This window comes from Dipodomys ordii, unplaced genomic scaffold (genome assembly GCF_000151885.1).
Source record: "Dipodomys ordii isolate 6190 unplaced genomic scaffold, Dord_2.0 Scaffold62, whole genome shotgun sequence".
Lineage (NCBI taxonomy): Eukaryota > Metazoa > Chordata > Mammalia > Rodentia > Heteromyidae > Dipodomys > Dipodomys ordii.
This window is the reverse complement of record NW_012267278.1, coordinates 1,415,437-1,439,972: the sequence shown is the minus strand read 5'-3', so window position 1 is coordinate 1,439,972 and position 24,536 is coordinate 1,415,437. Positions and strand designations below refer to the sequence as shown.

General features: G+C 41.4%; 1 protein-coding gene across 1 annotated transcript in view; it reads left to right on the top strand.

Annotated features, from left to right (window-relative positions):
* The window catches only part of LOC105990086 (coiled-coil domain-containing protein 162-like), a 57,797-nt gene that overhangs the window by 11,679 nt on the left and 21,582 nt on the right, over window positions 1-24,536 (top strand). The window contains 6 exon segments of the mRNA XM_013022403.1: window positions 895-990; window positions 2,075-2,230; window positions 2,806-3,035; window positions 4,501-4,639; window positions 5,664-5,784; window positions 17,883-17,992. Coding sequence (XP_012877857.1) covers window positions 895-990; window positions 2,075-2,230; window positions 2,806-3,035; window positions 4,501-4,639; window positions 5,664-5,784; window positions 17,883-17,992 — 852 coding nt within the window.

Below are 24,536 nucleotides of genomic sequence, written 5' to 3'. Positions count from 1 at the left end.
GTCATTGTCTATATTGCTTCAATTTCCCTAAGTAATGTCCCATCATTTCTGCCTTACTAGATTCACTGGAAGTCAGTCCCGAATCTAGCCGCACTAAAGGGGAGCAAAATTAAACCCCATCTCTGGATGCATAGAGTACCAAAGAATTTGTGGAGCTAGCTTTCAAATCAAAATGTCCCATGTGATGTTTTGCTATCATAAATTATTAATTAACTGATGCTACATCAACACCAACATGTACCACACTTCTGTACTATGCAATAATGACTCTCTGCCCATTTGGTCTTCAGTTAGACCCAGAAGACAGAGTTGGGCCAGGGCCCTGTTTGTCAGGGCTATTGGACATGCTCCTGCTCCTTCTGCCTTTGGGCCTCCCCTGGGATGAGCCGCACGCAGGTGTCCTTGCTATCAAAATCAGCTCTGTCTTTAGAAATTGATTGAAGCCATACTCAGGCCTTGAAGTGTTGAATGGGGTGGAATTGGCAGGCCTCCTGGAAGGTACTTTGTATTGTCTATGGAGAAGGCAGGGACCTACTGTAATAAATTGTACCATTGGTCTTGAGTTGATTTCTAGAATTGGATTGCCAACTTTTTAAGGTTCCTAATACCACAAGCATTCAAGCACTTTCCTTTTGGTAATAATAAATATGGATTAGTGCTGACTGATACTGACTAGTTACACTGAAAGCATCTGCTGCAAAAACAATAAAAAGAAGTGAGTCTTACTCTTCTCTCCTCTACATCATTGGGATGCACTATCAGAAGTGTTTTTATATAATAAATATATCATCCGACAGTGTATTGGGATATGGACGCAGAAATCCGGCTCATAGATAGATGCCTTTATCTTATGGATACAGCACAACATTTCATGACTAACATTTTGTTCTTTAGGCATTTGCACTGTTCCCTTGGAGAGCATCTCTACAAGATGGAGGACCATTTCCAGTTATAAGTAGCATCCCAGACACCCTAGAGTATAATATGCAGGTAGGTATATCTTCCCCCTTCTTAGAGAGAGAGCTGAACTCAGGCTGCAAAGCAGGTGTCATCAGGTGCCCAGGCCAGCCATTCCGTGCTTGTCCTTTATGACACATGCCCGGTTTTAATTATGAAGCTGTAAACTCAGTGGTTTAAGGTGAGTCATGTTTGCTTACTGTGGAGAAGAATCAAGGTCTCAGTATGAATGAGACCTGGTTGTAGCCTCAGCTGAAGTTCCCATGGCATAATGACCTAGAGAAGAGGCCCCCAATCTCTAGTCATGGTCTGGGCCTCTTGCAGAAACTGCAGATGTTGGCAGTTCAGAGGCATGTGACTCCTGACCTACCTGGCAAGAAAGGAACTTTTTAACCAGGACTCATAAGAAGAATTGAAGAATTTCTTTTAATTTTTTTCACTTGTCATTGTTAGTTTCTTTTAATTCTTTTAAATTGTTAACTTCTTTTAATCATCTTATTAATCATTGTATTAAATAAGTAGTATTATTTATAATAGTATTTTTATATATAGTACTCATATTGCACACACACACACACACATTCTTTTGGTAGTACTGGAGTTTGAATGCAGGGCCTCATACTTGCTAGGTAATTGCTATACCACTGAACCATGCCCATAGCCTTGTTTTATTTTTGTAGTTATCTATTTTATCAGTACTGAATTTTGAACTCAGGGCCTTGCACTTACTAAATTAGGTGTTCTGATCATTGAGCCATGCCTCCTGCATTGTTTTTTGCTGGTGTGTGTGTGTGTGTGTGTGTGTGTGTGTGTGTGTGTGTGTGTGTGTGTGTACTAGTACTGGGGCTTGAATACAAGGCCTCTTGTTCTCATTCAGTGTTTCATCATACACAAATCTGCTGTAAGGGGTCTGGAACTTCCTACTTCACAAAGTCAACCGTCTAATATGGTTATGAAGATGTAAGCTGTGCTACTCTGGTTCTTATGGATTGTTCTCCTAATTGAGAGGGTGGGTTTTATAAACACAGTTGTTTCTAGTTTTCTTCCCCCAGATTATGTATAAAGAATACATGGAAGTCCTCAAAATGGAAGGAGTTTCTTTTTCCTTTGTTTGTAGCTGTGCTTTTGTGGGCTTAGTGACCGTGACTGCAAGGTGGCTCATGAAGAGGTGGTGAGCATGCAACTGCTAATGGAAGATGTACTTCTGAGCAGCTACCCTATGATCATGGAGGGTTCCTCTGGCTGGAAAGACACACAGGACAAAAGTACACAGGTATTCTTGACAAATAGCTACATGCTTAGCCAGTGCCCTGTTGTACTGAAGAACCTTCTTGAGAGATTAATGAGAGAACCACATCTTGCCCATAACCTCTCCCAGTGGATACCAGGGCTGTGCTAATGCTACATAAGATGTGGCATTAAAAAAAACTCTCTTACTTGCACATTAATATTTCATTTGCCTTAAAAATTAACCAATAACAATAAAACAGCCTTTTCTATATAGCCTCCGCAGTCTGGCAAGTGCTCAGCACAGTTGAGATTGAAGTCTTCCCCACACTCCATGGTGAGGTTATAGTAAATTTTTTTTATTTATTGGAGTTTTTTGCCAATTTCATGGGTTTCTAGTTCATTTCTAGTGTTCATTGGTTCATCTCTGGTGTTTCTGTGCACTGTCTGTTCAGGAAGGGTATTCAACATCTTGAGATGCTACTGTGCTACAGTCCTGTAAACCATTTCTCCTGAGGAAAAGACTCAGTCTTCAAAGGTTTTGTTCTGCATGGGTACATGTACAAAGTTAGTCCATACTGGTCCACTATCAATAATGATTAACTTCCATCTTGCTTTCAGCCAGATTGGTCCAAACTGCCAGGATTCAGAAATCAGGCTCAAAGCAGCCCAAAGGCCTCTGCTCTGCTGGAGGGCAAGTGTGATCCTGTGCTGTCCCTCACCCTGCTTAGATCCTTCCTGATACTGTGGAAGCAGCTGGAAGTGCTCAAGGAACAGTGGGGAAGACTCAAGCTGCAAGGCCAGGACATGGACTCCATCGCCCTCTACAAACAGTTCTCAGAGCTCTATAAGTGAGTGTTGCAGAAGCAAAAACTCATGTTAGTGAGTGGAGTCTGGGGGTTGGCAGGTTCTGTCCCTTGTTGAAAGGTGAGATTTGATCCATGGATCCTAGGATGCTGTATTAGCCTCTTGCCTCTGTGATTAAAAAAAATACCTGACAAAACAACTTAAAAAGAAGACAGATTTATTTGACTCACAGTTTCAGAGAGCTCTACCCATCTTGCTGAGGAGGACCTGGCAGAACAGGCAGCTTACAACATGGTGGCCAGAAAGCAGAGAGAGCAGCAGACTAGAGACCCAGTATAAGCTTCGAAGACATGCCTGCAGTGACCTACTTCCTCCCAGCGAGGCCCCACCACCAAAGTTAGGACAACCTCCCAAAATAGTGCCACCAGTTGGTAACCTAGCCTTTAACCCTTGAGCCTGTGCCCCCCCCCAGGCTCATTACATATGGAAGCCATAATCTTTTCCATTGAGTTGGGTGGCAGCAACAATACTCTACCAACAGTGTTGTGAGAAAAAGCTGGGTTATAGTAACTGTAGGGATATTGCTGGAGTCCACTGGACTATGTTGTCTACTATCTGTCCCTACAATCTGCTTATCTAGTGACCCCACAGTGCCAATGCTATGCTCTTGAGGTGATATAATTCCAGGGAACTCTGGCTGGAGAGCTACTAGGGATTCCTTCTCTCTTTGGCTTCTATACCCTCAGCATGAGTTTCGGAGCACTTGAGTTGTTGCAGCCTGAAGATAGTAACTTGCAAGTAGATGAGGCTTTAGGTCTTGGAGATGGTGCTGAACTTGGCTGCAGACTTCAGCTGCCATGACTTAGCTGACAGGAAGGGCATGATGTTTCTTCCATGTCTTATAGCACTTACTAAGCCATACCCACTATTGCAGCTTCAGAAGGGTCATCTTGGCAGCACCAGAACTGTCAATCTGCCAGGCGCCAGTGGCTCATGCCTGTAATCCTAGCTACTCAGGAGGCTGAGATCTGAGGATTACGGTTCAAAACCGGTCCAGGCAGGAAAAGTCTGTGAGACTCTTATCTCCAATAAACCACCAGAAAACCAGAAGTGGTGCTGTGGCTCAAGCGGTAGAGCGCTTGCCTTGAGCTGAAGAGCTGAGGGACAGTGCCCAGTTCCAGAGTTCATGCCCCATGACTGACAAAACAAAAAACAAAAAAAAACCCTCTATCGATCTGATGAAATTATTATTGTCTGTATTCTTGGTCACCAGAGAATTGTTCATATTTTTTGTCACTACTTTGAAGATTGAAATTAATATAAGCATGCAATGGGAAAAGGTCAGAGTATTGAATATTGACTGAGTGATAAATTTAGATGTTGATGTGTCTGTGAAATGGGCTGGGAATTTTGTACACGATGACACAGAAAATGAATTAAAATAGTTGTCAAAGACTCAGAATGAGAAAAAGAATATGTTTCCTAATTTTTCTCTCTCTTTGTTGATAGAACTGATATTCTCTACCCCAGCATGAAGGCTTTAGCCAAGCAGATGGGGAAGGAAGATGAATTTGAAGGACTCATAATAAATAGTCAATCTATTCTGCCCCCCAAAGGAGCTTCAGAAGTGGAAATAAAAACTCATCAGGTATGCAAGAGCTATTTTAAATTTGCCTTTGAAAATCTGCTTTATGGCATTGCATGTAAAACTATACATAGACCCAAATGGTATGTGTGTGTGTGTGTGTGTGTGTTCTTCTAAGAAATTCATTGTAAATGGAAGGATTGTATGTCATTGAAGAGGCTATAGAGGGAAAAGTAAGTGTTTAAAGGCATATGGTAGCCTAAGCAAAGAAGTACCCCCTTAGCATCTCAGTTCTTTTCGTAAGTTTTGATTTTCATTATTCTTCTTTTCCTCCAATTGAGGTGCACCTGCACAAGGAAAATTATAGAAAATATAACTACTATCTATTTTAAACAGAAAATCAAATATACACGTATCCATGTAGAAAAAAAAATCTTGAACACATCTCCTTGTAACTCTTTTTCTCAAAATAAGAAAACTCCCAGCTCTCAAAATAAGAAAATCCCCAGCTACATTTAGAGTATTTAGGGACTCTAAGGAAAAACAAAACTACATGAGATCACTTCAGAAATGGAAGATTGCAGTTCAGCAAAGGGTAAAAAAGGGTTATATTGCCAGGCTCACACCTATAATCCTAGCTACTCAGAAAGCTGAGATCTGAGGATCACATTTTAAAGCCCACAGGAAAATCCATGCGACTGTTATTTCCAATTAACCACCTAAAAAAACAGAAGTAGAGCTGTGCTCCAAGTGGTAGAGTGCTAGCCTTGAGCAAGAAAGCTTAGGGACAGTGCCCAGGCTGAGTTCAAGCCCCAGAACTGACGGAAAAAAAAGGAAGGGCGTGGGGCGAGGGGTAATTGTGTTTTATCAATCAGAGTACAGGCCAGGAAGAAAAATTGTTGTTCTCCACAGAAGTATAACCAATCCCATAGACCTTGGGAGCCCAAGAAATGAGCCCTTTCCATTTCCCAGCCAGAGATTGGCTGAGGGAGAAGTCAGTTTAAATCCCTTCTGCAGGAATTGGACTTTGGAGGGGCCGGGGTACAACTAAATCCAGAGAATAACTCTCAACCTATGCTTACTTCAGCTTCAGAAGCTTCTGGAAAATCTTGAAATCCATATGATCCAGGAGGTACTAAGAAGAGTTAATAGAGAGAGGACACTGGTCTTAACAGAAAAGTCCAATGAGGAGTACACTCTCCCAACAGGTAAAGCATTTTATTACTTCAGAAAATGTTTATTAGTCAGGCACAGGTAGATCCCACCTGTAATCCTAGCTACTCCAGAGGCTGAGATCTGAGGATTAGGGTTTAAAGCCAGCCTAGTCAGGAAAGGTTGCAAGACTCTTATCTCCTATATACCAGCAGAAAACTAGAAGTGGCACTGTGGCTCTCATTGGTAGAGCACTAGCCTTGAACAAAAGAACTCTGGAAAGTTCCCAGGCCCTGAGTTCCCAAGCTCCATGACTGACAAGAAAAAAAAAAAAGAATGTTGTGTTTGTAATTGCAAAAGCAATCCAAGTTTCCACATTTGTTGCAGCAAAACAAAAGTAATAGAAAAGTTACACTTTATACCTTGACCTAGAGAGAATAACTATTGACACTTTCGTATATACTCTTCCACTTAAAAGGCTGTGAGTGCATGTGCCTGTAGGGGTGTGTGTGTGTGTGTGTGTGTGTGTGTGTGTGTGTGTGTACGAGCACACGTGTGAATGCACGTGTGCACAAGTGGTATTTTTATGAGTGTATATTAAGTTGTAAAGTAATGGTGACAGTTAACCCTTTCCACTTACAGGTCCCTTTCTTTTCCCAGATAGTAGACTGTCTATTTTCATGTCTTTTTTTTTTTTTTGGTGCCATCTTGGGGCTTGAACTCAGGGCATGGGCACTATTCCTGAACTTCTTTTTGCTCAAGGCTGGCTCTCTACCAATTGAGCCATAGCGCCACTTCTTGATTTTTGGTAGTTAATTGGAAATCAGGGTCTCATGGACTTTCTTTACCAGTCTGGCTTCAAACTATGGTCCTCAGATCTCAACTTCCTAAGTAACTAGGAGTAGGTATGAGTCACCAGCACCCAGCTTTTTTTTTTCTTAAAGCTAGATTTCATCAGATTCTGGCTTATTTCATTTACTATGACAATCTCCAATTCTGTCCATTTTCCCCATATGACATGATTTTGCTCTTCATTATGCCTGCCTACCACTCATACCACATTGTCTTAAACCCATTCATCCACTGACAGACACCTAGATGATTGTTGAGGTGGCTATTGTGACCTGTGCCTCAATAAACATGGCAGGTACTATTGCATGCTGACTTCAGGTGTATTCCAGGTTCGATCATGTGGTAATTATAGCTTTAGTTTTTTGAGGAACTGCCATACTGATTTATACAGTAGCTATACTAATTCACATTCTGCCAACACATATCCTACCCAGCATTTGTTTGTTTTTGTTTACATAATGATAGTCATTCAGACTGGAATAATAGAATCTCAGTGTAGTTTAGATTTGCATTTCCCTCATGGCTCACGGTGTTGAATATTTTTTAATGTATATACTGGCCATTTATACTTCTTTTGAGAACTCTCTAGTCAGTTTACTTTCCTATTTATTAACTGAGTTGTTATTAATTGTTCTTTTGCTATTTAATTTTTTGAGTTCCTTATATATTCTGGATGTTAATCCCTGTCAGAAGAATAACTAACAACTATTTTCTTCCATACTGCAGAGCAACTCTTTCCTTTCCTGTATTGAAGCTTTTTCATTTGATACAATTCTAGTGGCCGATTCTTCCTCTTATTTTCTGATTATAGAGTCCTGTTCTGAAAGTCTTTTCCTGTGCTTTCATGTGCATAGAAAGAGTTCCTGTATTTTCCTGCAGTAGTCTCAAATTTACAGGCCTTACGTTAAAGTCATTGATCCATTTTGAATGATTTTTGTACAGAATGAGAGATAAGATCTAGTTTCAATCTTCTATATTAGATATCCGGTTTTCCTAGCACCATTCAGAGACTGAATTTTCTCCAATTTATAATTTGAGCACTTTTGCCAAGAATTAGATGTGAGTTTATTTCTTAGTTTTCTGTACTATGTGTCTATTTTTGTGCCAGTGCCATGCTCTTTTTTGTTAGTGTGACTCTGTTGTATAATTTCAAGTCTAGTTTTGTGATACTTCCAGAATTCATCTTTTTGCTCAGGATTGCTTTGGCTATTGAGGGTCTATTATGTTTCCATATGAATTTTAGGCACACTGTGCTTGGATCTGGCAGATGCTGGGTCATATGTACTCATGCCACAGGTACTGATGAGGGTCTCCTTTGCCTAAGTGTTCCCACATCCAAGAGACTGTAAGACTAAAGTAAAAACAAACAAAACAAAACAAATACCACTCCCTCACACACACACACCATAACAGATCAAGAGACTGGAAGAAAGAAAAAGCTTTACAGTATAGTACTTCCCAAAGTACTTCTTCTCCTATTTGTTTGAATAAGAGGCCCTAATTTTTTTTTACATTTTATTTTGTTGTAAAGATGCTGTACGGAGGGGTTACAGTTACATGAGTAAGGCAATGACTACATTTCTTGTCAAACATTGTTACCCCTCCTTTGTTGTTCTCCCACTATCCCTTCCTTCCCCCACCTCCCACACTCCTCCCCCTACCTTGCACTAGACTGTGCAGATTTGTAGCTGGTTCTGTGTGAACTACAAATATCTACTCCTAAACCTTAATAATTCTACAGGAAAACTCATAATCTCTGCACTGGAGAAAAGCTGCCTACTAGCAAAACAAATTCGGATTTCCTTTGAAACAAATTCCATGGACACTGGAATGTTAATTATACCCTCGGTCCTTGCCTAAGATATTGTTTTCCTGCCTGCATAAAGACACTGTCATTTTATCAGCGCTTCAAGTAGCCGAGTTTCATAAACAGGACTGGGACGGGGCTGGGGTGGGGGGGAGGGAAGGCATGAGGAGGGTGGGAAGGGAGGGGGGAGAAACTGTTCAATGAGAGAGCTAACCAGTCCCTTGATGGGCAACTCTAGATGTCATCAGAGAGTTTAGTGCCATTGAGCTCCAGTTACAGAATACTTAACAAGACAAAGCTCTAATTGTTTGGACTGTGTTCGTGGCATCCAGGCAGTTCCCTTCTGAGTCTGTGGAGAAAATCCAGAAGCATGTGGCAGGTGCAACCAGCTGAAGTGCTTGTATTTGTTTTGTTTATTTTTCACACTCTAGGGGGAAGGGAATAGTTCATTTGTTTTATGGCTGGGCTGCCTGGTGCAGGGTAGGATGCTTGTCAGCCGTGCTTCTAAAGGGCCTCAGTGACAGAGGCATAGAGGTGCTCTGATTGACATTTTTAAACCCTATCTCCCCTGGGGAAGGCTGACCAGTTCTAACTTCTTGTTTGCTTTTTCTTTCTTTCTTTTCTTTTCTTTTTTTTTTTGTCAGTCGTGGGGCCTGAACTCTGGGCCTGGGCACTGTCCCTCAGCTCTTCACCTCAAGGCTAGTGCTCTACCACTTGAGCCACAGCGCCACTTCTGGCTTTTTCTGATTATGTGGTGCTGAGGAATCGAACCCAGGGCCTCATGAATGCAAGGCAAGCACTCTACCACTGAGCCACCTTCCCAGCCCCCTTGTTTGCATTTTATGTTGTTAAGACTTTTAAAATAACTGCTGCTAGGCATGTGGCTCAGTGGTAGAGTGCTTGCCTAGCATGCATAGACTCTGGTTTCAATCCCCAGCATAGCATTATAGATATAGATATGTTTTTTAAAGTTAGGAGGTTTTTATTAGTGCTGATGATTTTTTTTTTTTTGGTCAATCGTGGGGCTTAAACTCTGGGCCTGGGCACTTTCCCTCAGCTCTTCAGTTCATGGCTAGAGCTCTACCACTTGAGCCACAGTACCACTTCTGGTTTTCTGAGTGGTTTATTGGAGGTAAGAGTCCACGGTCTTTCCTGCCCGGGCTGGCTTTGAACTGTGATCCTCAGATCTCAGCCTCCTAAGTACCTAGAATTACAAGCCTGAGCTACCAGCACCCGGCTCTGATTTTATTTTATTTTGGCTTTGTTCTTTGGTCTGTTGAGCCTACCTTGATGGTCAGGCCTTTGTTTCCTTTTCTGCTGAGTCCCTAATACAAGCAACTAAGTACCCATTGCATGCCAAAGAAGCTTTCTGTACATTTCTCCAGGTTAGTAGACCTCTACAGGCTGGGTACCTTTGAAAGCCTTGCTGTCTCCCTACTTACAGTACTAGCTCTTTGTGTTCCTTGTAGGCTGACATTGTCTGCCTTTACTACCTGCAGGAAGAGAAGTCTAGAATATTCCTCCCCTCTTTCCACTGCATCTGGGAGCTTACTCTTTTTGTATAGCATCTGTGAGTATCCAGAGCAAAAGATGTGGCATGCTAACCTGCTCCTGGGGCTGCTTCTTGCTAGCTGAACTCTAGTTCCCACCCCCCAAACATACTGGGAGGTATCCACAGGAGTCTGCACAAACTTGCTGAACTTGAGCTGTCTGTGACAGAGAGATCAGTGCCATTAGTCCAGAAAGGTCCTGCCGTCTTCCATTTAGACATTTAGACATTGAAATTATTTTTCCAATTTTCCTTGAGGAGTTGTAAGTCCAATAGTCTCCAAAGTGGAATGCATCTATCTCAGAAATGTGAGAAGAAAATTTCAAACACTTAAATAAATTAAGAACATTTGGGAACCGGAGACATGGCTCAAGGGATAGAGTGCTAGACAGAAGCAAGATTATAATTATTTATAGGAATCACATGCCACAGTCCCCACACTGAGGTGTACTGAAGTGAGTAAGAAACTAGTCCAGGTGTTTTTCTAATCCTGGTGTCAGCCATGTTATGAAGTTAGAAAGGATAATCTATTCACATTTGATAATAAGCCAACAAAACATTTTTTAAATGTCAAGGAAACTTAGTGAGGTGGGTTGGGATACATTTTCATTGTTAACGAACCTCATCCTAAATGTAATATATATCGTGCTTTGTGACGTTAGCTATAATAGTAATATGAGTAATTATAAATACATTTAAAGAATCAATTAAGCTAGGGTCTAGTGACTCATGACTGTAATCCTAACTACTCAGACTAAGCCCTGAAGCTCAAGGTTCAAAGCTAGCCCAGGCAAGAAAGTCCATGAGTAATTTATCTCCACTAAACTACAAAAAAAAGCTGGAAGTGGAGTTGTGGCTGAAGTGATAGAGCATTAGCCTTGAGCAAAGAGTGCAGGGACAGTGCCCAGACCCTGAGTTCAAGCCCTAGTACTGGTACAATAGAAAAAAGTATAAATATAGGAAACTTAACATAATAAAATGTACTGTGCATATGTTAAAGATGAGTGGTGGGAAATGTTTTTCTTCAGGGAAGCACATGAAAACATTTAGAAGAAGGTGGCCTAGGCCCTTATTTCCCCAGTAGTAGACTTTGTGGAACATGAGTTCCTCAAGGTATTACACATCCATTTTCCCAACCTCCCTTCTCTACAGATGCAGGGGTTTCCTGCATTTCTATTCCCTGGATAATACAAGCCAGCAAAGTACCACTAATCACCACCTTTGAGTTTTCATGTTTACCTAATATCTTGAATATTATTTGCTCTAAACCTGCTTATGTAGTTTTTAGTTGTTGAATTTGAGTAATTTTATTTAAAAAAAATTTGCAAACCAAGGAAATAGGAATATAAAAGGAGATCTATTATTTCTATAAGAGCCAAGTTGGAATAGACCAATGTTGTTCTATCTAGTCAAGAGAATCGTCTTCAGTATTTAAAAGAAAGACATGAGCTATCAACTCATGAAGGGATATGAAGAGAGCCTTGATGAATATTCCGTGTGAAACAAAGCCGGTTCAAAAAGGAAACATTGCATAATTCCTCCTATGACATTCTGGAAAAGGCAAATGGAGACAATGAAAGGATCAATGATTGCCAGGAGTTAGAAGTCAGGGTAGGAGGGGTAAATAGGCAGAGCACAAGGATTTTTAGTGTGGTGAAACTTCTCTGTATGCTACTATAATGGTGGATACATGTCATTACACAATTGTCAAAGCCACAGAACACCAATAAATCCCAATGAAAAACTAGGGATTTTGAATGCTAACTATGTGTCAGTGTGAAATCGGAGCGTTTATACGTCTAGTAAAGAGCCATAGTAAAGGCAGAGAAAAAGGAGACATTACATGGCAAGAGCATACCAAGGGAAAGTAGCATTTTAATTTGTCTTCAGCTATCTCCAGGGGTACAAAATGAGCGGTAGGATTTTGTTTCTTTTTTTGCATGGGGGTTGCGGGGGCAGGCGGGGGGCGGGGGGGGGGGGGGGGGGGGATGTCCTGGGGCTTGAATTCAGGGCCTGGGCCCTGTCTCTGAGCGTTTTTGCTCAAGGCTAGTGCTCTACCACTTCAGCCATACTTCACTTTGGGCTTTTTGTTGCTTAATTGGAGATAAGAGTGTCATGAACTTTCCTGACCCGGGGCTGGTTTCAAACTATAATCCTCAGATCTTAACCTCCTAAGTAGCTAGTATAACAGGTTTGAGCCATAGGTACCCAGTGAACTTTGGGTTTATAGACAAAGAACTGGGGATAAAGGAGAAAAAAATATGCATAGTTAAAACAGTCTTGGTCAAAGTATAGCCTGATTGACCCTTATCTCAGACTTCGTTAGACATTGATTCATTGTCGTCAGTAAGTCACTATAGCCTGGTCACTTGTGCCTGGTGGGTTGTCTGTTCCGGTCTTTTAGATGTTCTCTTTCTTTGGGGCAGTTTTGCCTTTTGCTACAAAATGCTTATTGGTAAATCCTGTCTTCCTTGGAGCCCAATGTGATTGCAAAGAGACTGTAGGAGAGGATACTCAAGATCAAAGGACAGTGGGGGCTGAATGCCTTCACTTTTATCCTGCTCTTAGTTAATCTGTGAGCCCAAGTAATCAGCCACCACTTCTCAGTGAAAGTAGTTGAGAGGTAAAGGCTGAGTTGGTGTGAGGACAGGGGTCTAGAGAAATTCTGCACTTTTCCCTCTGTTTTGCTGAGAACCTAAAGCTCAATAAAAGGACAGTTGTTAGAAAAAAAGAGTATCAAGCTGGGTGCTAGTAGTATTACAGCTGAGTAGCTGTAATTCTAGCTACTCAGGAGGCTGAGATCTGAGAATCACGGTTCAAAGCCAGCCCGGGCAGAAAAGTCTGTGAGACTCTTATCTCCAATAAACCACTAGAAAACTGCAATTGGTACTGTGGCTCAAGTGGTAGAGCACTCGCCTTAAGCTAAAGAACCAAGGGTTCAAGCCCAGAGTTCAAGCCCCATGTTTGACAAAAAAAAGAAAAGAAAAGAAAAAAATCAAATTAGTTGAGGGAAAGATGACTGAAAAGATTGGGCAAAATTGTGAAAATGTACAAAATAATGCATTTGGATTTTCATACTCTTCAAGCTTGCTCTAACAGCAAATAAAACTAGAAACTGTAAGCTATATGTTATAACATATGGTTTATCGATGAAAGATGGTATGAATACCAACCAATAGGAATGTGCAAAGAAAAGACCTAGATGATTGGTGAATGCTTGTGAATTTATGGGGTATTTTTTTTTCCTTTTTATTCTTTGGGGTTTAAATTCAAGGCCTCAAGCTCACTTAGCTTGATTGGCTGATGCTTTACCACATGAGCCATATCATCATCTCTGTTTTTTACTGGTTACTTGTAGGACTTTTCTCCTAGGCTGGCTTCAAATCTTAATCCTCCTCAGGAGCTAGGATTACAGGCATTTCCAGTAGTACCTTGCTTACTTAAACTTGTGTATTTTCAAATTAAATACAATATAGTGTATGTCATTTGTAAAGTGCTGTCTGCTTTAACTGACTTCTTTTGAATGACTCAATCTTGATTACATTAGATAGGAAAATTTCTTCTGTATTTTTTTCAGGTTTTTTTTTCCAGGAGAAAGGATTTGTTTATTTATTCTACATCAAAATAGGTTCAGAAAACACAGAGTCAATCATGTTAAAGAGTTTCCTCTACTTTAATCCGTGGAGCCTCTACTATCCTATTGTACATTACTGTCTTCTGTCCAGGAAAGAAACTGAAAATACAATAATCTGGAACTGGGGAAGTGGCTCAGAGGTACAATACTTCCCTAAAATTTATTTGTGCCAAACCATTATTCCCCTTGGGACCATAAACTATTAACTTAAGGAATTAGTGTCCTAAATTATTAGTGTCCTGAAAAATCACAGGCGCACAGGACAAGTGCACACATGCTTTTCAACCTATCTACTTATTAGGGGCCCTGACTGGTTCAGAGAGCAGCTGTGGTGGCAGTTGTGCCCTTCAGGTTCCGTCTGCCCTGGGTTAGTACCCAGGGACCACAACAGGCCCAGAATACAGCAGTTGGACTGAAATGTTGGGAGTTAATGGGTCCTTCCTTCAGGGAGGAGGCTGGGCCAGGTTGCTGTTCAGAGAGAAGGAGAATGGAAATGATTTGGTCAACAGGAAATTCAAATTTTCTTCAGTCTACGGAACTGGGAACAAAGTAAAATCCTAATTTGAAGGGTGCTGCATCCTTCCCACTTCCAAAATTCTGCCAAATCTTTTGCTTGATTTTAATGAAGCCATGGCCACACACACACACACACACACACACACACACACACACACACACACACACACACAGAGTGAGAGTGAAGACAGCTAGCTCCTCTTTTACCAGGAATTATTTTCCCTGGACAAATTCCATTCCCCCTGACTCCTCACTGTACGGTTGCAGCTGCAGCTGCATGTCCGAACTTGAACTCATGAATGAGGAGAATGCTGGCAAGTCAGCATTCTGGGAAGCATCTGATAAAATGCTTCCCTTCTAGCTAAGCCCAGAGCGAAACTCCAAACTGTCCAGTGATGAGTCCCCACACTAGTGTATGATGATAGCGTGACACCCTGGAAAAGGTATCCAAGTTCTTGTCTGAACTTTCTTCCTATCTTGTTGAAATTTAGAATTCTATAGTCTAACTGCCCACTTCCAATATAACCAGCATCTATTTGCTATTTACTCTGTTCTCAACTTTGAGCCATCTTCTCTTACACAGATTGCTTCCAAACCAACCTCTTGATTCACTATTTTTCCTCTCACTCCATTCTCAATATAGCAGCAGAAAAGTGCTACTAAGAAAGAAGTCAGATCATGTCACTCAAAATCAGAACCAGCCCCTGCCCTTTACATACATAGTATATAGTCTTCTTTAGACTTCTATAGTCATACTTCAGATGTATGAAGTGTGAGTTTCCATTGGACATGTGAACCTTTGGATATTCCATTTTAACTATGCTGTGACAGTGGTGATATGCCTATTCACCTTTATTCCAGAAAATAAATTCAAGACTACACTTGTATATACATTATGGGAAGTGGCCAATTGTAGAAGAAATGTGGAATTCCAATGTCCAACCCAAGGCTCTTTAATAAATACCATTATACATGAAAATAGTATAGACTCCAGGTCTGTCATAGCCACATTTCTCGGCAGACACTGCCAGACATTTGTTCTTTTGTGCACTGAGTCTCTTGTTCAAATACTGAACATACAATCATAATTGTTTTAGCAATGTAGTATTATTTTTACATGTATATTTTCAAGTAATTTAAAACTTAAAATGATATAAAAATACACTAAGAAGCCTCATTACCACCATTGACCTCTTATACACTCTTCTGTCATCTCTTTGTAATTTTCATGAATTAAAAAAAATCGTGTCTCTATGCACATGTGAATTTATTCTATCATTTAATGACTATATATTACGTACCTCTGTGTTCTAGTCTACTATATTTTAGACACTGTTGAAGGGATATAGCTTTACTTTCATGAGCAGTAGTTCTATTCCCATAGTGTTGATCATCTAGAGGCAATAAATGAAATAAGAAAAGAACCGATTAAAAATGATATTGTACAAGTTTAAAGGGAGCACATCTCAATTTAAAATAGGGTCATCAGGGTAGACCTCGCTGTGTGAGTGATATTTTGTGTACATATTTGAATAGATAAGGAAAAGAGATGAGAGAAAGATGAGATGATGGGCTCTGGGGAGGACCATTCCAAGCAGAAAAAATCAGTGCCCAGGCTTCGAGCCTATCATATTTGAAGAACAGTTACACCCAAAAGTGGCTGGCATGCAGAGTGTGAGGGAAGGATAATAGGAGACAAAGTCAGGGGCAGAGAGTGTGGGTCATGTGTAACCTTATGAGGACTTGAGTGTTTAGTCTGAATGTAAAGGGGATGGGGCTGGTCCTGATTTTGATTGTCATGATCTGACTTCTATCTTAGTAGCTCTCTTCTGCTTCTATATTGAGAATAGAGTGAGGGGAAAAAAGAAACAGTGAATTGAGAGGTTAGTTTGGAAGCAGGCTCAAAGTTGAGAACAGAGTAAATAGCAAATAGATGCTGGTTGTGCTGGAAGGAGGCAGTAATGAGTTGAATACTATTGGGGCTGGAGAAAGAGAAGAGTCACTTGATCGTGACTCCAAGGTTTTTGACCTGAGCAATTAGAAAAATAAAAATTCTATCAGCTGAAATGAGGGAAAGTTATACAGCAAATTAGAGAAAATTATGAATTTGGTTATGCAAAATCAAGTTTAAATGATTTTTAAACCTCATGTGGGAAGTGGATCTAAATTGGGGGATTGTCATGGTTGGATGGTAGGTATTTTGCTGTAAGATGGGATGAGATATCTAAGGGTGTTAATATATATATAAGAAAGGAGGTGGGCCAAGAGTTGAGTCCTGGAACACTAAGAGGGTTCTTGCACGTCTTAAAAGGAAAAGGTTAGGCAGCAAAAGAATCCTAGAAAAATAAAACAGTGAAGGAGAAAATCAGTTTGAGTGGTATCCCAAGGCCTACCATGGAAAGTTCCTCAAAAAGGAGGGAGTAACAAATTAGGTGAAAAGCTGTACTGGTAGATGACTGGCTTTCATCATGAAGAAATCATCAGTGTGTGGCCAAAACAGTTTCAGCAGACTGAGGAAGTGAAAACCCTGGGAGTGGATTTGAGAGAGGCCAAGCCATTTGCCAGTAGACATCTCTTTCTGTGAATTTTGTTACAAAAGAGTGCAAAAAAAGGGGGGGGGTAAAAAGTGACTGAAGAAGTAGATTCAAGAAAAAAAAGTATGAAATGAGGAAAATAATGGCATCATTGTGAGTGGGGAGAAGAAAGGGGAGGAGAATTATGACACAGGACAGCAACAGGAAACCTCCAGAGAAATGGTACTGGGTAGGCTTGAGGGGATACCCTCCCACTATATTGTGCATGCCATACCTATCACATAAAAGATGCCATTTTATACCCAACTGTTCTGTACCTTGCCATTTCACTTAGTAATCCATGGTGATTTGTTTTTTTCTTGTTGTTGATGGTTTTTTTTTTTTTCGGGTTTGTTGTTATTGTTGTTGATGATCATGGGGCTTAAACTCTGGGCCCTGGGCACAGTCCCTCGGCTCTTCAGCTCAAAGTGAGCACTCTACCACTTGAGCCACAGTGTCACTTCCAGTTTTCTGGCAGTTAATTGGAGATAAGAGTCTCTTAGACTTTCCTACCTAGGCTAGCTTTGAACCACAATCCTCAGATCTGAGCCTCCTGAGTAGCTAGGATTACAGGCGTGGGCCACTGGTGCCCAGTGTGATTGGGTTTTATCATCCATTTTAACACAGGTTAGCAGAGTGACAGATGATATGGGAATCAGAGCAAGCCAGGATCAGGAGCTAGGATGGTGAAATGATTTGCAAGGATTGAAAATTAAGCATCACATTAAATATTTTAGAAGAACACATGCATGCATGTGTTCCAACACATCCCTCCTTCGTTACAATTTATAGTGAAAGACCCACTTCCTCTACAATTTCTCTGACCTTGTCCCGGGTTAATAACATGCATGGAAGTATAGCAATTCTTTTGGTTACAAGAAACAGACTCTCATGTGACAAGACTCTGAGTTTTGAAATTACCTCAGACCCAGTGTCTCTCTGTTTGGGTGATAAGATCAAAACATTGCAATAGCTAAAACAAAGACATTTGCTTACAGCTCAAGCAAATCTCCCTAACCTAGCTTCCCCAGTACAAATTGCCTTGATAGAAGCTGCTCCCAGCCTGTCCCTACTTTTATACTCCAAGCTCTTGGTGTACATTTTCCTCATCTTTTTCCTCCTACTGCTTTCTATTCTGTGATTACTTGCCTAATAAAAAAAATATTTGCCCATCTTCTACTTAAATGTGTTTTGTGATATTAGGGTTGGTATATTTTTCCTAGATCTTTGGAAACATCAAGCCATGAAAGAAAACTTTTCAGTTGTAAGACCACAAATAGTTGAAAAATTTATACAGCGATTAATGGAGAATCACCAGGACAGTGGACCAGAGGTATGTGTTAAAAACTAGTAATTATGTCATTTTGTTTTATTTTGGTGATACGCGAGTTTGAAGTTAGAGCCTTAGGCTTGTTAGGCAGGTATTCCCCCTCTGAGTCATGCCTCTAGTGCTTTCGCTGCTGATTATTTTTGAGATAGGGTCTTTTCTGTCTAGGTACTAGACCACAATCTACCTTCTTTAGACTTCCTGTCATAGCTAAGATGACAGATATGCCCCCATCATGCCTCACTTGCACTGTTGAGATGGGAGTCATGGACATTTTTGGCTAATCTTGCCTTGAACCACCAACCTCATCCTCCTGTTCTAGCCTTCTAAGCAGCTAGGATTACAAGGATGAACTACTAGCACCTGGCTGTTGCTGCCGCTGCTTCTTTTGCTTCTTGTGCTAATCCTGCGGCTTGAACTCAGGACTGGGCACTATTCCAGAGCTTTTGTGTTCAAGGCTAGTGCTCTACCACTTGAGCCACAGCTGCACTTTCAACTTGTTCAGTAGTTAACTAGAGATAAGAGTCTTACAGCTTTCCTGACTGGGTTGGCTTTGAACCGTGATCTTTAGATCTCAGCCTCCTGAATAGCTAGGATTACAGGCCTGAGCCAACAGTGCCCAGCTTCTTCTTTCTTTCTTCTTCTTCTTCTTCTTCTTCTTCTTCTTCTTCTTCTTCTTCTTCTTCTTCTTCTTCTTCTTCTTCTTCTTCTTCTTCTTCTTCTTCTTCTTCTTCTTCTTCTTCTTCTTCTTCTTCTTCTTCTTCTTCTTCTTCTTCTTCTTCTTCTTCTTCTTCTTCTTCTTCTTTATGCATCTTCTACTGCTTCCCTTATTCATTAAACACAATGGTATGAATACTTAGGCTGAATTTCAATGGCAGTCATTTATTACATTTAATAGTAGTGTTTATAAATATGTGTTAAAAATATATATGTATGGGCAAATTTCAAAATTTCCCAATTTTTCAACTTGGTTTTAGCATTGTTTTCAGTTTCTGATTTGTTAGTATAGAAATTCAAAAGAGGAAAATCAAAACATCCTATACTACTTATAATTAGAAAACATTTTTCAATGTACACTATTTAAAAAGCCAATAGCATAGAAGGATAACATTTCATATTTTCCTCACGCTAGTTCCCTCTGCTAGGAAGCTGCATCAATAATTTTTGTGTAAATCCTTTCAGAAATGTACTTGAATCCATAACAACTACCTCAATGATAAGTACTTACTATATACACACCTACATACACACCTTCCTTGGAGTTGTGAAGAATGATTACTCTAGGCTAGAAGTGTTTGCTAAAGCAGAAGAACCCATTGAAAAGGCAGGATAAGAGAGTAAGCACAGATGTATGGACATAGCAGTTTTATGATTATGAGTAAGTGCTTTCCGCAAGTTTGAATGTCCAAAACTTGACTATTAAAAAGAACAATCTGTCTTTCCCAGTATGCCAGGCATGCCTGTAATCCCAGCCCTCAGAATGTAGAGGCGGGATTCGAGTTTGAGGCCAGCCTGGGTTACATAGTAAACTCTTTCTCAAACAACAACAACAAACACAATACAAAAGGTTTAACTCTCCTGGAAAACTCTGCTCATTAAAAAAAACACATTGCTGTCTCCAAATTTATATTATTCTAAATTTTGGAAAATGTTCTTCACTTCTATAATAAATAGGTCAGTTCTTAATGATGAGGTAGAGACTTCCCAGGCTTGGCTGGGCATATATTTTCCTCAGAGCTTAATGACTTACATATATTTGTTTACTTTCACACGAACATGACACTGTGCACTGTGCTCTGGGGTGAAGTGGTTGCATCTGTGAGTTGAAGAGGGTGTTTAGGACTGGGCATGCTCAGAAGGGTTTGTGCAAACTGCTGCGGCCTGCCTTAAGAAACAAGAAATGCTAACACAGCTACAACATAGGTGAACCTTGAAGACATATACCAAGTAAAATGAACCAGACGTGAAAGGACAAATTCCATGTGATTCCATTTTTATTATAGTTCAAATGACAAATTTATGTTATTTATTTTTTCCTGTAATACAAAACAATCTTGTGACTCAGCTTCAGCTCATTCCCTCTCTCCACACCTTGAAGACTGTTTTGTTGTTGTTGTTTTAATTTTTGAGACAGGGTCTCACTATATAACTCAAGCTGGACTTAAACTATGTAGCTAGACTGACTTCTTATCTCCATCTTCCATCCTCTGCCTCCTAAGTGCTGGGATTACAGGTCTATGCTACCACACCTGACTGGAAATAAGACCTTATAGAAAAGAAATGTGGGCATTCCTAGGCAAGGCAGACCCATATTAAATATAACTCAATCTCTGAGGTTCAGAGAACACTTGAAGGGATAGGTGTCATCCATGCCATTATCACAGGACTGCTGTATACTGGACCCCTCCATTGTCGGTGGCCCTGTAGGCTGCTGGTCTCTTCTTGTCATCTGTAGGGAGTGGAAAACTATCCTAGATTCGGCCTCTCATATCCATTTCCATCATGGATCCTTTGTGTCCCCGAGACACCACAGATCCCAGTCTAACCCTTAAAAACAAGCCTTCAGATGTCTGAGGCAATTCAATCAGAAAAGCTCAATAGAGGATCACTAGTGTGGGCAAAGGCTGTACATTACAAGTCGTCTATTCTGGAATAAAAAGCAGATGCCCCTCTGGGTGGTAGATCACACATTGTTCACTCTCCTTCAGATGGTGCTCCACTGCGGAACACATGGAATGGAAAATGGAGTGGAGAGCTCTTCACCCAGAGCCTCTGAGCAGGGTCAACTGCACAAGAACCTCTTGACCTCACTTAGCTGCCCTCCTTTCTGCAGACTAAGCCATCTCCATTTGCTTCCACATTCTGTGGCAGTATCCTTCCCACCCGGGTTAGCCTTCTTTACCTTCAAGGTAGTTTGGCAACAAAGTGACCTTGGATGTTTCACTTGGATTAGTGCCTATGAATGTGCTGGGTTTGGCAGCTGTGCCATAGCCGACTCATCCAGCTGTCACCTGAAACCCACCACTGCCATTACTAACAGCTTTGTTCTTACTAAGTTTGGTCCACCTTTAGGCCTCTTTTTGGTTGTTGTTTGCTTTGGTTCTGAGTGTCATTAGAGTTTGAACACAGACAAGGCCTTGCGCTTGTCAGGCACATGTTCTACCATTGGAGCCATATTCCCAGTCCTTTGTAGACCTCTTGAGAGCTGGATTATTGTTATCCAATGTGCTTTTTCCACATTTCAAGTTAAGGTCAATCTTCCCTCAGTATCTTTGTTTAAGTCACTAGTAGCAGTGGTGAGAGCACAGGCCCCAAGCCCATGCTTCAGATCTTCCCGCTCAGCTTTCCAGAGGCCAGAAGCTCATCCAGCTTACACGGCCACTCAGCCCAGGCCCTCCTGGCTTTCCTTCTCCATGTCCTGCTGAAAACCAGGAGTACTACATCTGCCTAATTTCCTGAGAACACAAAGTTAATCCCATCTACTTTTCTGGAACCCACGCAGGCTTCTTATGATCTTTGCTTCTGTCTCCAATTTTTAGAACACCAGCTTTTCATAGTCATTCTAGTATCTCTCCCTGATTTTATACCATATATTGCAAATTAACTATAATAACCTATTTTGTGAATTCCAGAACCATTGCCATTTATATGCCAAGAATCTTCTATTCATTCAGCAAATAAACATTTGCAGATTTCCTACTTTTCAAGCTCTTTTATTAGAGATGTAAAGGCAAGAGGCAAGATCCCTGCCTCCAAAGAACTTGTGGAGACAGTTTGGTGAATCAGCAATGTCCAGAAAAGGAATGAGTGCTTTGCGAGAGCAGGCACTGGGCACAGAGTGAGCTCAGAGAAGGGGGACCCACCCATGCTTCCTGGAAGACTTTGTGTGTGGGCCAAATCTTGAAGCATAAGTAGGAGCTGACTGGATGAAGGGAAGCAGGGGAGGGAAGGCAGGGTGATCTAGGAAGGGAACATAGCAGAAAAAAAAGGAAGAATACTAAGGGGACAAACTCGATGCTGAGTGTCTTGTGTACCATTCTCAAGGGTCTGCCTTTTATCCCAGAATCAGTGGAAAGTTATGAAATTATTGTCAGCAAGCTGAGTGGTTTAGAAACAGGCATTCCCAAATGCCTGTCTGGATCTTAAACAAATTGGCATAGGGGACTCTACCATGAACCAGGATCTTAATAAGGTCTGGCATCTGCCATGCTCCACCCTAGTCTGGCTCTCTGGAAGAATCTGTGGAGCAATCTGATGCTCTTCCAGCCAGCACTACCTGTCAGAATTCAGGTTTAACAATAGTGACCGTCTTCCCAGAGGAGGATGGGGTTGCGCACTGCACAGAATTGGGTCCAAGGGCTGACTTCAGCTCTCGTGCCACTCAGAGCCTTGGAAGGAAAGTGATCAGAGGAAGCCCATTCCTACTGCATTCTGACACAAGGAGAGGTGGCATTTACAGTGACCAGTAAGACAGGAGTGGATTACTGAGAGCTCCGAAGAGTGTGCCAACTGAAACCACTGTATTCCAGCAGAGATTGCTCGGATAACTTCAAATGCTGTTTCTGGAAGGCCCAGTGCCTGAGCCTCTCCCGCTGCCCCTCTCCCCCACTTCGCAGTCGCAACATCCCATGTGCCCCACCTCAGACTTACTTCCCATTCCATGCCGAGCACTGATGCTCAGGCAGAGCATTAGAAAAGTAAATGAGGTTAACTTGGTGTTCTCCCCAGTTTGTGTTCACTCCCCATTTCCACCTTCATGCCCTGTGTGCTATTCTTAAGCTGATCATAGACACGCCCCCCCCCATCTCCATTTTCTAAAGACTCAACAGAGCTACCCAGAGAGTGCTGGCTAAAAAGATAGCAGAGGGCTGTGATGGTGCAGCTGTCAGAAGGGTTGTGGTGGTGTCCATTTAAGACATGACTGACCTGCTAAAGAGACCCAGTGGGGACTCTGTGGGCATGCCAATGTCCAGGCACCCATGCCCAGGACCAGAGAGAATGAGGCACTGTGGCTGGCTCAAAGCTGGGCTTGGGTGAGGTCACTAGCCACACCCTTGCTGGCTTCCATATGGTCTTGTGACTTCTCCTGGCTTCAGGGTTTCATTACAGTCAGACCAAGACAGTTCCACTGTCATTACTAAGGCTGAGTCCTTTTCTCCTCAAGGATGTCAACTTCTGGGAGAGAGGTGTTGAGTTCCCTATGCGCTGTGTCAGCAGCTAAATAGGGCTGTCCTGGTGCTCATTTGTCAGGATGATGGGAACAGGGTGCCCTGCTTACCTACGCTGCCTTATCCCACCCATGGTACAAACCAGCTAGATGGGGTTTTGTTCCCCCACCCAGATAGAAATCATAGGTAGGTGAAAAGTTCCTCCAGTTATTCCAGGCTCTTGTTAGATATTTTCGGGCAACTTAGTGAATGATGGTGGATAGTGACAGTCAGTGGTAGGCCTTAAACAACTAAGACAATAGACACACCTTGGAGTTTGCACTTGAGACATGTAACAGCTAAGCGCATGGCACAAAGTTCAGTACCCTAAGTGCTATAGCCCCCACAGTGGGAGGAGGTTCTACACTAACAAATGCTGACCGGTGGCAGTATGCTCTGCTGCCAGCCACGGCCCATCCCCACAACTCCTGTCAGTTTTGTCTAGGTCACTCAAATTCTCAACCTGTTGGCTTTGCTGCTGCCCAGATACCAGAAAAGCTTTCTTCCTGAACTTTTACTGCTTCTCTCTTCTTTTTCTTCATGTAACTAGCAAAAGCACTGAAAAGACTTCATTGGGACCTGATAAAACCAGCAAAGCAGCAAGACCTTACTCACAAAGTGACTGTTTATACCAATCACAATAGTCTCCTCATGTTTGCTCCTATCATGAGATAATCCATTATGCACATAAAGGATTATATTTACACTAACCACAGTTCTACTGGACCAAAAGTGCCTTCCACCTAGAGAGAAGTGGCAGTTGTAGCAATTGGTCTTATGTTGAGTCAAAGCACTTTTTAAGAGTGTATACAACAAAGCTTTCTATATAGCAGTTCTTTAACAATGTAAGAATCAGTGTTCTAATACTGTTTAACTACTATCTTAGTGTCCTAGGGAGGGGTGGGTCCCAATCATTAAGGGTCACTAAGGGACCCCTTGAGGGAAGGAGAGTGAGTTGGGGAGTATTGCATCCTATCATGCTGATATAATTGAAGACTTTCAAATAACACAATGTTAATTCATGCATGTATTTAATTTAAATAGTTATCTAGGATATGTGTGTGATATGATTGTATTATAAAGTAGAAATATGATTGTGTTAGCTTTATGGTTTTTGCACTGAATAATCTGATGTAAGAATTGAAGGCAAGAAGAATTTATTTTAGCTCAAAGACAGTTCATGTTTTCTCGGCCATATGTATTTAAGTTAGACCATCATGGGAATGGAAACAAGTAGGGGAGAAAGCTGCTCACTTCACAGTGGGGAGAGGGAGAAGAGGGTGGAAGGGAGAAAAAGGAGAGGGGAGGAAGGGAGAAAGGAAGGAAGGAAGGAAGGAAGGAAG